At 35.4% G+C, this 15,360-nt stretch overlaps 2 protein-coding genes across 3 annotated transcripts; both read left to right on the forward strand.

The window, feature by feature from the left end:
- Window positions 1–181: 181 nt before the first annotated feature.
- On the forward strand, window positions 182–4,405 carry plaat1 (phospholipase A and acyltransferase 1). 2 transcript variants are annotated; one of them, XM_024278990.2, is made up of 5 exons: window positions 182–1,224; window positions 1,887–1,936; window positions 2,121–2,259; window positions 3,647–3,915; window positions 4,233–4,405. In XM_024278990.2, the coding sequence occupies exons 2-5, from the start codon at window positions 1,910–1,912 to the stop codon at window positions 4,332–4,334; spliced, it is 537 nt and encodes a 178-aa protein (XP_024134758.1). In that variant the 5' UTR covers window positions 182–1,224; window positions 1,887–1,909; the 3' UTR covers window positions 4,335–4,405. The 2 variants fall into 2 exon arrangements, with proteins under 2 accessions (XP_024134758.1, XP_036067371.1); XM_036211478.1 differs by lacking the exon at window positions 182–1,224 and having other exon boundaries at window positions 1,249–1,936.
- Window positions 4,406–5,938: 1,533 nt separating this feature from the next.
- ftsj3 (FtsJ RNA 2'-O-methyltransferase 3) lies at window positions 5,939–14,247 on the forward strand. Its single transcript, XM_024279222.2, has 21 exons — window positions 5,939–6,099; window positions 6,236–6,341; window positions 7,219–7,265; window positions 7,339–7,418; window positions 7,541–7,640; window positions 7,926–8,120; window positions 8,208–8,323; window positions 8,457–8,561; window positions 8,683–8,783; window positions 9,818–9,904; window positions 9,997–10,149; window positions 10,224–10,359; window positions 10,442–10,635; window positions 11,172–11,283; window positions 11,403–11,484; window positions 11,564–11,720; window positions 11,950–12,044; window positions 12,167–12,269; window positions 13,225–13,408; window positions 13,517–13,611; window positions 13,699–14,247. Exons 1-21 carry the CDS (start codon window positions 6,033–6,035, stop codon window positions 13,949–13,951), a joined length of 2,568 nt encoding a protein of 855 aa, XP_024134990.1. The 5' UTR covers window positions 5,939–6,032; the 3' UTR covers window positions 13,952–14,247.
- The last annotated feature ends 1,113 nt before the right edge of the window (window positions 14,248–15,360 follow it).

The following is a 15,360-nucleotide window of genomic DNA, read 5'->3' on the forward strand; positions in this document are numbered from 1 at the left end:
GGAATGCAACCAGAGCCAATCAGCGCCCAGAAAAAGGGCATATCTCCCTTAAAGAGACTTCTACTTTTAAATCAGTCACATCACTTCATTTCTGGTCATTGATTGACAGATATGAATGGATTGTTTGTGAAATACTTATTTTAATAACTTTTTTTTAAAACTTGTTCATGTACTGATTCTAACATAAATATATTTAATAAATAATCATTTTTATGTATTTTTAATTATGTTTTAAAACTATATACATATCCTTATCAAACATTTTATACTGTGCCCTGCAAGCTAAAGAAGGAAAAAATGTGGACTGATAAGTCATGAAATACTGATAAAACTAAATGTTTAAACCAATTAAAGATACAAATTGGAATTTGACATATTTGGACAATTATTGTTTCACAGATTTTTAACATGTTTATTCTCATTTACAAAACCTTTATGCAACACTAAACCAACACAACCTAAGTAAACATTATGTAAAATGTGGGGATATGTGTTTTTTTATTAGTAGCAATTTTATTTTTTTTAATATGTGCTATTGCTGCCTGATGATATACCAGCCAAGGTAGAAACCAGCAGTTTTCCTCTGTAGCGCAAAAACATGCAGTCCTCAGGCTGAACCACTGATGATTAAACAAATTAAGTGGAAAGCTATAATTCAAACAATGTCAAGAGCTCTAAAGTTTTTGAGTTTTTACATTTTGTATCTCAGGATCCTTTACAATAATTGCCTTGAATGTTATATTTTTGCCAATATTAAAAAAATAGCTTTGAAATGACTAATTAAGATGCTGTTGTCTCTTTATTTACATGAATCTTGTTTAAAAAAAAAATAAAAAACATTACAAGAGTTGTACTTGCACTATTGGTATTTTAATTTTTTTCTGGAGGTTTATGGGATTTTTTTAATTATTAACCCATATTTTGGTTCATTTTTACACATTTTTAAAACACTTGCTGTTGACTAAAATGGCATTCCATAGAAAATGTGCTATTGTGTTTGTGTGCATGAACAACTGTGACAAACTGCTTTGGTTTGGAGCAGCCAGCAGTCAACAACCTCCAGCCTCTTGCCTGGTGAAGCGACACAACGCATCTGCTTGCCCACACAGAAACACGGGACCAATCTTTTTCCTCTTTTTACAACTATTTGATTTTTTTATGGTTTTGTGCAGATTTATGATGGAGGATTAAAATGGTGAGGAAGAAAAAACTTCCAGTGTCTGAGTAAGTATTCTTTTTATTTGTATTTAGTTTAGTCTCCATCAACAATTCCGATTTTCAATTCAGCTAGAACAGTTTATCTGACTAAACCTTTTCATTAATTACACAGATACATCTTAATCATGTTAATAAATTGATTAATAAAACAAGGCGTTTTAATTCAGCACTTACTTTGACATCATTCATTATTAATGGGGTGCTTATACTTGCTCCCCTCCTGGGTAGATATAGATTTCAGTCCATCCAAGTAGAACTTTAGTCCAAAATAGACTCTTACTTCTATAGAATTGATACTTACATGGATCACTTTATTTTGAAAGATCCCGGAGATCTTATAAAAATAAAAAATAAAAAAAAAGCAGTGTAACGTTTTTCTTTGTAGAATAAAGTGAGCTCAAACTATCTTTCTGTTAGCTTCCACATTGTATTGTTGCTATTGTAGCGGCACGGGGGGCACAAGAGCCCATGTGTGTATTGTCAGTGTGTAGGCTGGTGGTTATTGTGTGTGTGTGTTTGTGCTTGAGTGCATAGCTCACCTTTACATCGCGCTCTTATCTAGAATTTTCTGTCTCAGGGAAATTAGTCATTTAACTTCTGATTTTTTTTATTTTTTATTTTATTTTTTAATCAGTTGTTGTTCAAGTTTGGATTATTTTTTTCCCTAGAATCTGCGGAAGCATGATGTGGGATGGATAAACAAGAACCAAAATCTGCTGTAAGTTTTTATTAACAGACTGTGTAATTTTTATGTCATTTATAATTTTTTTAGCCAAAGTTATTGAGACTTTTGGATTATCAAAGTAACCAATTCTACTTCTTTTTTTTTATTATTTGTGTGACATTTGTGTGAACATTTGTGAAAATAAACTCAAATTTCTTTTTGTGTCTTTCTGTGTCAGATGGCCTCTAATGACCCTGACCTTTCTGACCCCTCCGGTGACCCCCAGCCTGGTGACCTTATCGAGATCTTCAGACCAGCTTATCAGCACTGGGCTCTCTACCTGGGAGACGGTTACATCATCAACTTGACTCCTGTTGGTTAGTGACTTCATGAAATTCACAGTTTTTACAGATTTTTTATGTGCTTTCCAAAAGAGCAGTTTTTAAGCATTTCACATTTGCATTTTGAAATTTGAACATTAAAGTGAGTTTTAGATCTTTTTATAATACAAATTTTTGCATTTAATGCAGTAATTCAGTAGATTTTTTTTATCTGTTTGACACTGTTCTACCACAACGCATCTGAAGCTGAAACTGCTTTGGTTTTCCTTAAACCAGCACAAAGCGGTTCCCCAGCTGATAATGAGAATCTTCCTGAGCTGTCAGATGGTGCAGAAGGACCAAAAACACTTCCTGTTTACAAGAACTGCTACACACCCACTTCCTCCTCTTCAAACTTCCTTTCCCTTGTCAGCGATCACACATGCTCGCACTGACACATCAGAAAAATCCGAGAACTTTCTAAAATATAACAGAAGTTTACAAGCCATATATGACTTTCAATCTATTGGAATATAATGTTTAAGAAACAAGCACAATTTTTTTTAACCCAATACAAAGATTTATATTGTATTTGCATTTTTGGGACCTGTTTCTCAACAAATAATTTGTCAAAAAGCCATTGTGCTTAACTTGGCCCCTGTTTTCTGCCCTGTAGTGCATCATCGTTCCACTAGAGGCAGTAGAGGGACTTTTGTGAATTATTTCAAAATGGCTGCTTCCATGAAATTCCCGTTTTGATGGAAACAGTTTAGCCAATTTTCAAAACTTTAAGGTGAGAATTACAGCAAAGTATTTGGGACAATTTATAAACCAAAAGCAATTTTTGAACTTTAAGTTCCGACAAAAAGTCGCCATTTAAGATTACGAGAATTAAGTCATATTTTTATGACTTTTAAAGTATTAGGGTCAATTTATGGGGTTTTTTTTCTCAAAAATTGGTCTGTTTTAATATTGTAAATTTATGACTAAATAAATGTTGTGAACATATGGCTTTAATAGACAGCATCTTAATCCTGTAAGCTCCACTTCGTTAAAAGAAATGACAATTTTTAATAAAGATGTTTTTAAAACCCTTTTGCAACATTTTTTTTTTAAATGACAGAGGCTATAGATAGTATAAATTGTGAATAGTTGGGTGAAAGGGAATTGTTTATTATGAAGGGATTTCTGCATGAATTCCACAACAGAAAGTGTTTAAAATCTTAGATTTAGTAAATATAAATGTATATTACTGCGAATTCTGTTATTTGCTGAAAAATTAATAATTGAGTTAACTGATTTCAGCATCTATTCTCTTCGTGCATGTGTGCTTTTGTCTACTTTGGCTCCAGCAGCCCCATTACCTGAAAAAGAGGGTTCAGAAATGTATTTTTGCTTATTTTAACTGAAAGTGTCTCACTTATGCTCTCCCCCTGCCCCACAGATGAGAGCCAGGCTGCTGCCATGTCCAGTGTGAAGTCAGTCTTCAGTAGGAAGGCCGTGGTGCGCATGCAGCTCCTGAAGGAGGTGGTGGGCAGCGACTCGTACCGCGTCAACAACAAATACGACGACAACCACACCCCCCTCCCCATCTGCGAGATCATCGAGCGAGCTCAAGTCCTCATTGACCAGGAGGTGTCTTATGACTTGCTGGGGAGCAACTGCGAGCACTTTGTGACCCTCCTGCGCTACGGAGAGGGGGTGTCTGAACAGGTCTCCCATTGTCTGCTTTGTTTCATGTGTCTCCAGTGGAAAGTAACAATCTGTAGACCAAGGAACACGGTTAAATATGTGACTACTTCCTAAAAAAATACAAAAAAGTTCTGTTTTAGAGCATATTTCAGACAATAGAGCAAAGGTTTACTCTGCATCTAGCTAAAATGACAGAAACATTTGAGCTGAAGTGCTATAAATAATGTATTTACACTATCATATTAAGAGTTACACTCTATTATTGATGTGCAATATAGAATGAATGCTTTGACCCCGTCGGTTTGATAATCCACAGTCCATTTCTCTGTGCTCCACAGGCCTCACGAGCCATTGGAGCTATCAGTTTGGTGACGGCTGCAGCCAGCGCCTTCTCTGTCCTGGGGCTGATCAACACTCGCTCCAGAAACAGACCTTTCTGACAGCATGGCTGTCGTCTCTCAACAATCATGCAGCTGTTATTAAAACCAATAAAGTGTTCATCAGAATGTAACTGACTTTGTTGTATAAATAACTCACATAGTCCATGTAACTTAGAAAACTCATTTCTAGGTAGTTGAAATTCACATTTTAAAGTCCCCTAATTATATATCAAGGATAATTCGGTTGAAAAGAAATAATTTAAAGATATGTTTAAGCTAAAATGCCAGGACCTAGATCCATAAACTAAACAACTCAATGCAGAATTCCATCAGTAGGCACATATGTGTCCCATTAAACTAGGTATAACGCATTAATTTATTTCCAGCTATATAAAAAAAAAATTACGATAAATTGTTTTCATTATCCTTGTTAATGTTTTGTCCATGTAAATCTATTGTCTCCACATAGACAATCCACTATAAATGGATTGACCTTGGTGCAGAAATGTATTCTGTATTCATGTGGTGTTATATTGTTGTTTTTCTGACATTCGTGTGTGTTTTCCAAGTCGGACAGTCATTTTTCCCATCATTCAAATAGCACATGAATGCAGCATTTCTCTAAATTTGCATTTTTTCCTCAGGGAAGTTAGCTCATTGGTGCAATTGGCACTAAAATTGGGACAAAAGCTGTAAATTTTGGAATAAAAACTCCCAAACTTTTGTTTTTTAAATGTATATAGTAATTTTCAATCAAAGCCTTTTAGTCCAGATTCCATGTTATTTCTTACTCCAATGAGGCAGATTACCAAAACACTCCACATATCGACTCTTGGTTTGGCCCTTCTGTCAAATTTTAGAACCCTTTGCAAGTCAAAATAATTCTCCACCCCTGATCTACATACAAACCTGTATGTAATTTTATTTTTTAACTTGTTGAGCAAATTTAGGACTTTCTGAAAACAAATAATCAGAACTTGCTGGAGTGCCACACTAAATAGGCTAAATTGTCAGCATAAATATAGTGAATTACCATAAAATGATCAATAATCCATCCAGGATTCTTGAAACACTTGGGGTTATTTATTTATTTAGCCAAATTCTTGGGTCATTCATGTTGGGATATATTTTTGGAGAAAATACGAGTTTTCTAGTGGTTACATCTGAACCCAAGTTATGTTTTTTTTCCCCCTGAGTCATTTCCACCCTTTTTATCATTGGATTTGGAACCCAACTTGGGTCATTTTTTTAATATAAATTAGGAGTATCCAATATGGATGGATTATGCTTTTAAATAACAATATTTACTTTAAAATGTTTCATTAGTATTAAGTAAGATTTAATAATGTCAGCTAATTTGTTGCTTGTAGATGTAGAAAAAATATAAAATAAAAAAATGTTGTTTAAGATCTGCTCATGCAACTTCGTAGCACACAAGAACCTATTTAATTTAGAAGCAGCAATGCCATATAATCTTTCATTATAATTGTCGTTAAAGTAAAATATTAGGTCCCTAAATTAATTATTTCAGATTAAGACACTCTTCTGATTTTATTTATTTATCAAATGTCGATCTTAAACCACGATTTACACACGCCACGTCGTGTTGCAATATGCTTTGCTGACACCAGATGGCATTCAAAAATTTCCAAAAGGGGCCAAAGAAGAAGACAAGTCCGTGACGTACAATTTCTGCGCCTGGACGTAAACACGTGTTGTTTTAATTTTGCTTGGCAAGAAAACAATTCTGTGCTAAAAATGGGGAAGAAACTTAAAGTTGGAAAAACTAGAAAAGATAAATTTTACCATTTGGCAAAAGAAACAGGTACATTTATTTAAAATATGCTACGAACTTAACAGCTAGCGTTTATAGTAACACGAGGAGGCATTCTTGTTATTTAAATATAAGCTATGCATTTAATTGAGTTTTTAGAATAACGTTTTTGTTTATTTGTTTACAGGTTATCGTTCACGTTCGTCATTTAAACTCATTCAGCTGAACCGTAAGTTCCAGTTTCTACAGAAAGCGAGAGCTCTGGTCGACCTGTGCGCTGCTCCAGGAGGATGGTAAGCTGTTCGGATTTTTAACTTATGGCCCCCAAACGTATTATATATTTTAGTTTTTTTTTTTTTTTTAATATGTTTCTGTCTTGTTTGAAACTTAGCAATAATACATAACAGAAGAGACTGTTTGTTTGCTAGGCTACTAGACAAGATGGTTAAAATAAAATAGTCATAATCAAATTAAACTTTTTGTCAATTTAAGTCATAAATATAAAAAGAAGAGAAGTAAAAATAAAATTTCAGTTAAATGCTCATAAATGAAAGTATGTCATATATTACCACATTATTAGTGGTTTCAACCTTAAAGGCTAATATCTTGTCTTTGTTTTGTTCATCACAAAGTTTCATCATTTCTTTCTTTCTAAGATCGATGTTTTATATCAGATTTCCAAGCTGCAGAGCACATTTAGTTTGAACAAAACAATTAAACTCTGCTTCAGGATTACTGAAATATACCTGAATTTTGAGCATAAATACTTGTTTTGTATTTAATCTGAAGATGTACCCTGCAGGGGAGTGCAGATTGAGCATCAGTTCCATAAAATTTTGTTGCCTGAATGTTATTTTCTGCCAATTGCATAAAGTACATACCAGAAAGTGGCATAATTTTATAAATATGAGCGACCATTTTTTTTTTTTTTTTGGCAGTTTAGAGCAGAAGGAAAGGTTAGAATTAGGTGAATACATAAGGCCAACAACAACAACATTTAGCCTGTTTTTATTTTTTAAATGTAATTTAATGGCATCGTATTGTTTTCATCTACTTATATATAAATTAAACATAATGTTACACAAAACGATAAACAATCAAATTACCAGTCAAATGGATTCCATTTTGAGCTCTAAAGATGAATAATAATTGATGTTTTGTTTTCTCCAGGTTACAGGTTGCATCCAAGTTTATGCCAGTTTCAAGTCTTATCATTGGTGAGTGATCAATACAAAAGACTGTTTTGAGTCTTTTCAGAGCTGTTGATGTGATCTTCTGTGTTCCTCTCAGGTGTTGACCTGGTTCCTATCAGACCCATCCCAAATGTAGTGACGCTGCAGGAGGACATCACCACTGAGAAGTGCAAACAGGTGCTACAAACTGAATGCTTTTCACTCATAGAACTCATTTGATTTATATCAAGTATTAAAAACGATGGAATAATATAATAAAAGGTTTATTTAACGCATTAGCATATTCTCCATACACACAGGCTCTTCGAAAGGAGCTTCAAACGTGGAAAGTGGACGTTGTGTTAAATGATGGAGCCCCAAATGTGGGCGCCAACTGGCAACATGATGCCTTCTCCCAAGGTAAAACAAGACAAGAATTTACATTTTATATTTTTATGTTCTTCTTCACCTATTTATTGAATTTATTTTGAGTAGTTTTTATTCTGTTAATGTACAGCACTGTCAATTTTAAATTGTGTTGAAGCTTTTTATTAATAAAGGGGATGAATTGAATATATTCTTATGTGATGGAAAATTATTATTATTATTGTGTTATTATAACGCGTCCAAAAGCACTTTTAGCAGGTTCACATCTGGACAAGTTTATAAACTAATTTGAATAAACTCCTTTTTGTTTCCTTTCAGCTCATCTGACTCTCATGGCCTTGAAGTTGGCCTGTGAGTTTCTGAACAAAGGGGGCACTTTTGTCACCAAGGTGTTCCGGTCTAAAGACTATCAACCCCTCCTCTGGATCTTCCAACAGTTCTTCAAGAAGGTGCAGTCCACTAAGCCACAGGCATCGAGAAACGAGTCCGCCGAGATCTTTGTCGTCTGTCAGGGTCAGTGGTTGCTTCACGGCTGCGTGATGACTTCCTGTTTTTATTCTTCATTTGTTGAAGACATCCCTGCTGTTTGTTTTCTTCCAGGATTTCTAGCTCCAGACAAAATAGATAGTAAGTTCTTTGACCCCAAACACGCCTTTAAAGAGGTTGAGGTGCAGGCCAAAACTGTGAGGGATCTCATTACAGTCAAGAAACCAAAGGCAAGTCCACTGAAGATTTAGATTTTAGTAAAGAAAATCATATAAAATGTATTTTTTGACATTTATCATATTGACATTCTTAAGTTAATTCAGATATGTGTGTTCATCACTTAACAAGCAGTTGTTGTTGCAGGCGGAGGGATACACAGATGGGGATTTGACGCTTTACCACAGTTTCACGGTGACGTCTTTCCTAAAAGCGGAAAATCCAGTGGACTTTTTGGGAAAAGCTAGCGCGGTAAGATGTTGGGCAGTATATGACCTAATGCTTTAATCTGTTATTTATTTATTTGTTTTTAACAAACGGCAGATTAATAAGGATTTCTTCTTTAATGCTAATTCTCACTCTGTCCTTCCAGATCACATTTGACAATCCAAACCTGGAGTCCCATCCCTCCACCAGCAGTGAAATCAAAGAATGTTGTCGGGACATCAAAGTTTTGGGTCGCAAAGAACTCCGGTAAACTTTTTGGTTCCGTCTTTGGGTTTTAGAGAGGGATTGTGTGCTGAGCTGGTATATCAGAAACTGATTTTATTTTATTTTCAAACACATTAAAAAAAAAGTAAAATTTCAAGGTAAATAGAAAGTGATAAAGTGCTCAAAGAAGGAGAGGGTAGAAAACATTTTTTGTTTATTCCAATTTTAGGATATTTTCAACATTTGAACTTTTAATAATTCACACAGACTGAAACAATCAAAGAAAAAAGCGTAAATTTTACAAAAGAAATGTAATGAAGTCACGATTGTCTGTACATTATCCATTTTGACTTCACTTTTTCTAATTAAAATGTTTCAGAAATGTTCATTTTTCCATGTTTAGCAACAACCTGTCACCACACAGAAATACGCACTACTTATGGTGTTCTTGCATGAAGTTATTTTTCTTTCTTACAAAACATTCTCCTTATCTTACTTTAAACAGTTGTTGCTTGATCTGTGGAAGTAGTTAAAATTATTTGTATTGTATTATATCTATTATATCAGTAACCTTTAGTCATTTTGATTTATAGAATAAAAAGCTGACATGTTCATAATAATCTGCTTTGATTACTCTTATGGCTTGTTTTTGTAATAGTGGCTGTAGGATGGTTTTATATTTGTTTATCATACCTCAGTACCATAGTTGAGGCAGGACAGTACTAGTGAGCAACAATGTTCACCAGAGTGAAGGATATAGACCACAATGCATTGCGTTTAAATGATTTTTCATGCGAAAATAATGTTTTTGGATTTATTTATTCTATTAAACCATCCATTTTTTTACTGTAAGAACACAGTAGTTTCATAAATAGTTTCTATGAAGGGTTCGTATTTATTAGGTTTTTACTTTGGGAAATCTGTAACGTCATATTTGTAATAAAAAAAAGCAATTTGAGAGAATTGCTTTTAATTTTAAAATGAAAATATATTTTTTTCTAAGTAGTTTGGGAGTAGGCATGAAATTCGGACATATTAAGTCTGATAATTTTGTTTATGTTCTTGTTCATCTGCAGCCTCCTGCTGAACTGGAGGACCAAACTGAGGAGATACTTGGCAAAGAAGCTGAAGGAGGAGGCCAAGCAGCTCGACCAGGAGATCAGGTTAACTTTCACCAACAATAAGAGGCGTTTTATTCCTAAAATGTGTTCTGGAGGAGGTGTTGTGGAAATAAACACAACCATTTTGTTTATAGTTTAACATCTGATGAAGATGACAATTCTGAAGATGAACCAGAAGAAAAGAAAGAAGATAAAGTGGAGGAAGGGGACGACGAGGATGAAGAGGAGAAGGAAATGCAGAAGAAATTGGCAGAACTCAAAGCCGAAGAAGTGGCTGAGCTGAGACGGTATGACACTCTCATCATTATTTTCTCTTCTTATCGATCGGCTTTTTTTCAAATGGAACATTTTGCTTCATCAGGAAGAAGAAGAAGCTGCTGAAAGAGAGGAGGAAGCAGAGGGAGAGAGTGGAGCTGAAGATGGACCTGCCAGGCGTGTCCATCGCCAACACAGACGACACGTCTTTGTTCTCCCTGTCCTCCATCAAAAAGAAAAAAGTACACGCCGCACAAACAAACAAACAAATAAATAAATAGAAAATGATGAATAAATCCAAGCTGATCTGAACTTTTCCTTCAGGTGCTGTCTGACATCACAAAGGGGGACATGCAGGCGGCCGACAGTCTAGCAGAAGGAGAAGATGACCTTCACTTCTCGGATGAGGAGGAAGATGACGAAGATGAAATGTCTCTAGCATCCGATTTAGATGAAGAGGACTTGGAAGAGGTGGAACAGAGAGAGAAAGAACTGGAAAAGAAAAAACCAAAGAAGAAGTTAGTGTTCGTCTGGTTATCACTGACGAAAAATTGTATTCAATTTCAGATTCAAGATTTTATCTTATATCCATCAAAAACAACATTTTGTTTGGTTATGAAAAACTGTTTTTACATAATAAGTGACTTAAACTGAACAACAGTGGATCTTTCATTATTATAATGAAGAATTCTTACTGTAAAACCTTCAGAAAAGCCATTGTGTGTCTTAAAAAACATATTTAAGAGAACTGATGCTTTAAAAAGTCAAATCCTTGTGTCTTGATGCATACGTGAGCATTCATAAAACCAAAGCACTCAAAAGGAAACACAAATTTCCAGAATAATTACAAACTAAATTATTAAACAAAGTCACAACATCAGTTTGTAAATCTGATTAAATTCCCATTTACTATAGATGGTTTTAGCACAGATTTTATAAATGCTACAAATTTAGGCCCTTTTTAAAAAAATCTTTTGTTTCTTCAGTTCTAAAGACCCGAAAGTAAGAAAAGATGACTGGAGTAACGTAAGCTGAAACAATCTGTGTTTTCCAGAGTGAAGTTCACAGAGGAGGCAGAAGATGAGGAACAGGATGAGGGTTTGCTGGTGGAACTAGAAGAAAAGGATGAGAAGAAAGAACGAGAGACCAACTTATGGTTCAGCAAGGTTTGTCTCCTGGGATGCTGTACATGCACAGCTTGTAATTTTTAACTAATAGGTTGAACTTTCTATTTTTCTGCAGCATGACTGATCTGAAGAGTTTTGTCTTGTTGTTGAACCTGCAGGGTATTTTCTCTGAAATCGATCTGGAAGGAGATGCAGAAGGGGAGCTCATGCAGACTGAGTGGCTTCAAAAAAGACCTAAAGGTAGGTTGACATTTTTTAGTGTCATCTTCCTGTCTGTATGTTTTTGGATCGACTAATTTTTCTAAAATAAACTTTTCAGGTAAAGGTCAGAAAAGGAAAGCTGAACAGGTGGAAAAGGATGTAGAGGAGGAGAATAAAGAGGAAGCTCCTCCTCCAGATGAGGAAAAGCCGGGACCTTCACGTGAAGCTGAGCAGGAAAGTGACAGTGACTCTGACGACAGCAGTGACGATGAGAAGTAAGAGCTCGTGTGCCTATTTATTTATTTATTTAAGGAAATGTTAAAACAGAACTCATTGTAAATAATAAAAAATGTTATCTTAAGGTTATGTTTAGTTCAAATAAATTAACCAATAAACATTGAAATAAATAAATCCTGTGCTTGCACAGTTCATCTGTAGTTTGATGTAAGTGTGAAAATGTGAGAGTACAAAGCTTATCCTCCATGGTGGACTTTGCCATCACAGGGAGATTTCCAAAATGAAGAAAGCCAAAGGTGGTGGAGGGACGTCAGAAGATCCGGATGGAGACGACTTCCAGGTCGTCCCCGTCGAAAGTACCAGTGAGTAACTGAAGTTTTCATTCATCAAAGACTTCATTTCATCTAAGAATGTGACACTGCTGCCATATTTTTTATAAAAACAAAAGGAGTTTGTCAATAAAAAATTAAATGCTTTTTTTAAGGTAAGAAAGCGAGGATCCTGGATGCAGAAGGCCTGGCTTTGGGTTGTCAGATCGCCACATCCAAGAAAAAAACAAGAGATTTGGTGGACAATTCATTCCACAGGTTTGTCTACCATCAAACTTTTTTGTTATTTAACATTAAGTAACCCAAGTACCATTTTTAAAAACAATTTGGAAGTGAAGAAAACTATTAATACCATCCAAAATATAGGATTTCATTAAAAAAATAGATTCATTTCCTGATCTTTATTTCTCATTTTCTGTTTTTAAAAGGTACATGTATACAAAAAATTACATTACATTTTCATTTTTTATTCCTTTTTTTAGCTTTTTGAATTCCAAATAAAAAGAACCATGAACTAAAGTATTATTTGTGATCTTCATATCAAAGTACCATGAGTCAGAAAAGTTTTGCTGCTTCTCATTTCTCTCTAAATCTTGTTTACAGTTAAAGTTTTTGCGTCATATAAGAGGAAGAAAGGAATTAAAGACCTACTCCAATTGTGTTTTTTTTAGCATGTTTCTCATAATAGAAGACACATATAAAATAATTTATAATTAAAACTGCATTTCTGAGGATTTCTGAATTCAAATATTTTTGGATCAGAGAACCGGATGCTAGAAAAAGCTCAGACTAATGACGTCTTTACTGAAATGGGCTGCATCCACTTGTACACGACTAAATCCAAAATTGTACAGCTGGATTGACCCAATATTGCTCGTTGTTATTTTTCCGGCACTATTGCTAGCTTCAGGCTTTAAGCTTGTGTGTAAGTGCGCAAACAGAGCTACAAGCAACCTGTAGGGGGCAGGATTACTCAGAGCCAACAGTCCTGTCTAATGATCTACATCCACTGGGCATAAAACGTCTTAAAAATAGACAAAGGCTTTTTGATTTTGGCTAAAAACGTCAAAATTATATTTTAAAAAAGGGTCACTGGGAACAATTTTACAAAAGAAAAAAATATCCACTCCGTTCCTGTGAACCAACATGATTGAAATATGATTTTTAAATAGGAGATGAAGTGAATCCTCAACCTGACTGTTGCTGCCTGCAGGTATGCCCACTCCGAGGACCCATGGGAAGTCCCCGAGTGGTTCCTGGATGATGAGCGTAAACACAGGCAGAGGCCGGTGGAGGTCACCAAGGAGATGGTGGAGGAGTACAAACAGAAATGGAAAGAAATCAACGCCCGGCCCATCAAACGGGTCGCTGAAGCCAAGGCTCGGAAGAAGAGGAGGGTAAGATGATACTTCCAGTTTTTTTCTGTGTAATTCAATACGATTTAGTAAAATCTATTACTTTTAGAGATGTGAGATCAAAACTGAATCCTTTTGTGACCATTTTAGACGTTAAAGAAGATGGAGCAGGCCAAGAAGAAAGCAGAGGCCGTCGTCAACACTGTGGACATCTCTGAACGCGAGAAGATGGCTCAGCTGAAGAGGTACCTGGTGGCATTTTAGAGACAACAGAACATTTTCATGTCGCCAATGAATAATATGTTTGTTTTTACTGTTGTTGCTCTTATCAGTATCTACAAGAAAGCTGGCTTGGGGAAGGAAAAGAGAGAAGTGACATACGTTGTAACCAAAAAAGGAGCAGGCAAGAAGGTGAGAAGACCTCCTGGAGTCAAGGGAGTCTTCAAGGTCGTGGACGGTCGCATGAAGAAGGACATGCGAGGAATGCAGAGAAAAGAACAACACGCTAAAGGAGGCAAAGGGAAAGGAAAAGGAAGACATTCCAAAGGAGGGGTGAAGGGCGGTAAAGGGAGGAAAGGAAAATGAACCCTTCATGTTTTACAGTGAGGCCTTTCTGGTTCTGTGGGTTTCCGATTTAAAATTCTCCTACTATTTGGAAAAAATGAACTGATCTATATTTTGTCAGCTTGATATTTGTTCAGCTTCCAGAACTTGGTTCATTTTCTTCATGCATCTTTTAAAGATGGAGTTTGTTTCCTTCCTAGGAAATGCTTTCACTCATCAGATCTACAATTTTTGTTGCAAGACATGTTTTTTTTCTCCACTTTAATTTTGTAAATAACAAATACTCATTTGCAATAAATATTTTACTGTTAAATTAACTTCTGCAGTCCTTATTTACTATGAATATAAAGTCAACACATGGAAGGTTGTTGACCTAATTCATTATACCAACTGTTTATGAATCATAAAATTATTTTCCAAAACTGTTGCATTAAAATAAAAATAAATGATTCTATTTATACTATATTATTGGTATTAATCCTCAGTGTACTTGTAAAAAGATAAATGAGTTGGAAATGAAAATTGAGATTTTTTTTTTAACACTTATTGAATATAAACAGATTTACAGGACATGCAGACAAGTGCATCCCTAACAGAACATTAACTATAATATTTCAACACAAAAGTATTACAGCACAGGACACGAATAAGAAATTTGAAGTTAAAAAATTGTATTTGCATTTACACAACTACAATTTGGGTTTAAAATTAGTAAATTACCAGTATTTTGTTTTTGTTTTTATGACCAAAGCTCTCTTGCCTCACAGCGAGAAGGCCCCGGTTCAAATCCCGGCTGGGACCTTTCTGTGTGGAGTTTGCATGTTCTCCCCGTGCATGCGTGGGTTTTCACCGGGGACTCTGGCTTCCTCCCACCGTCCAAAAACATGCTTCATAGGTTCATTGGTGACTCTAAATTGTCCCTAGGTGTGAATGTGAGAGTGAGTGAGTGTGTGATTGAGGCCCTGAGACAGACTGGCGACCTGTCCAGGGTGTACCCCGCCTTCGCCCATCAGTAGCCGGGATAGGCTCCGGCACCCCGCGACCCCGAAAGGGACAAAGCGGTCAAGAAGATGGATGGATGGATGGTTATGTGAGAGTTTTTTGTGTATTTCATTGACTTTGATTATTAGTGCAACATTTTTTCAGATAGTAACTCCTGTTAATATTACTAAAGATATTATTCTTTTGTCACAAATTGTGTTAAACATTTATTTGGAGATTGTTTTTAACCCAGGAACACGAATTTAATTTTTTTATACAAGGTTTACTTGTTGCACATTTTTATGCAAATATGGGTTTTAAATATGATTGAAATATGTGCTTACCTCAATTTATTTTTGAGTAGTCCTAAGTTGTGTTTTGGAGCATTTGATGACGCTGCACTGTTTTTCGGCAATGCAACACAAATTTATCATCAGCCAACCACTTGG

Source organism: Oryzias melastigma, linkage group LG4, assembly GCF_002922805.2.
Source record: "Oryzias melastigma strain HK-1 linkage group LG4, ASM292280v2, whole genome shotgun sequence".
Taxonomy (NCBI): Eukaryota; Metazoa; Chordata; class Actinopteri; order Beloniformes; family Adrianichthyidae; genus Oryzias; species Oryzias melastigma.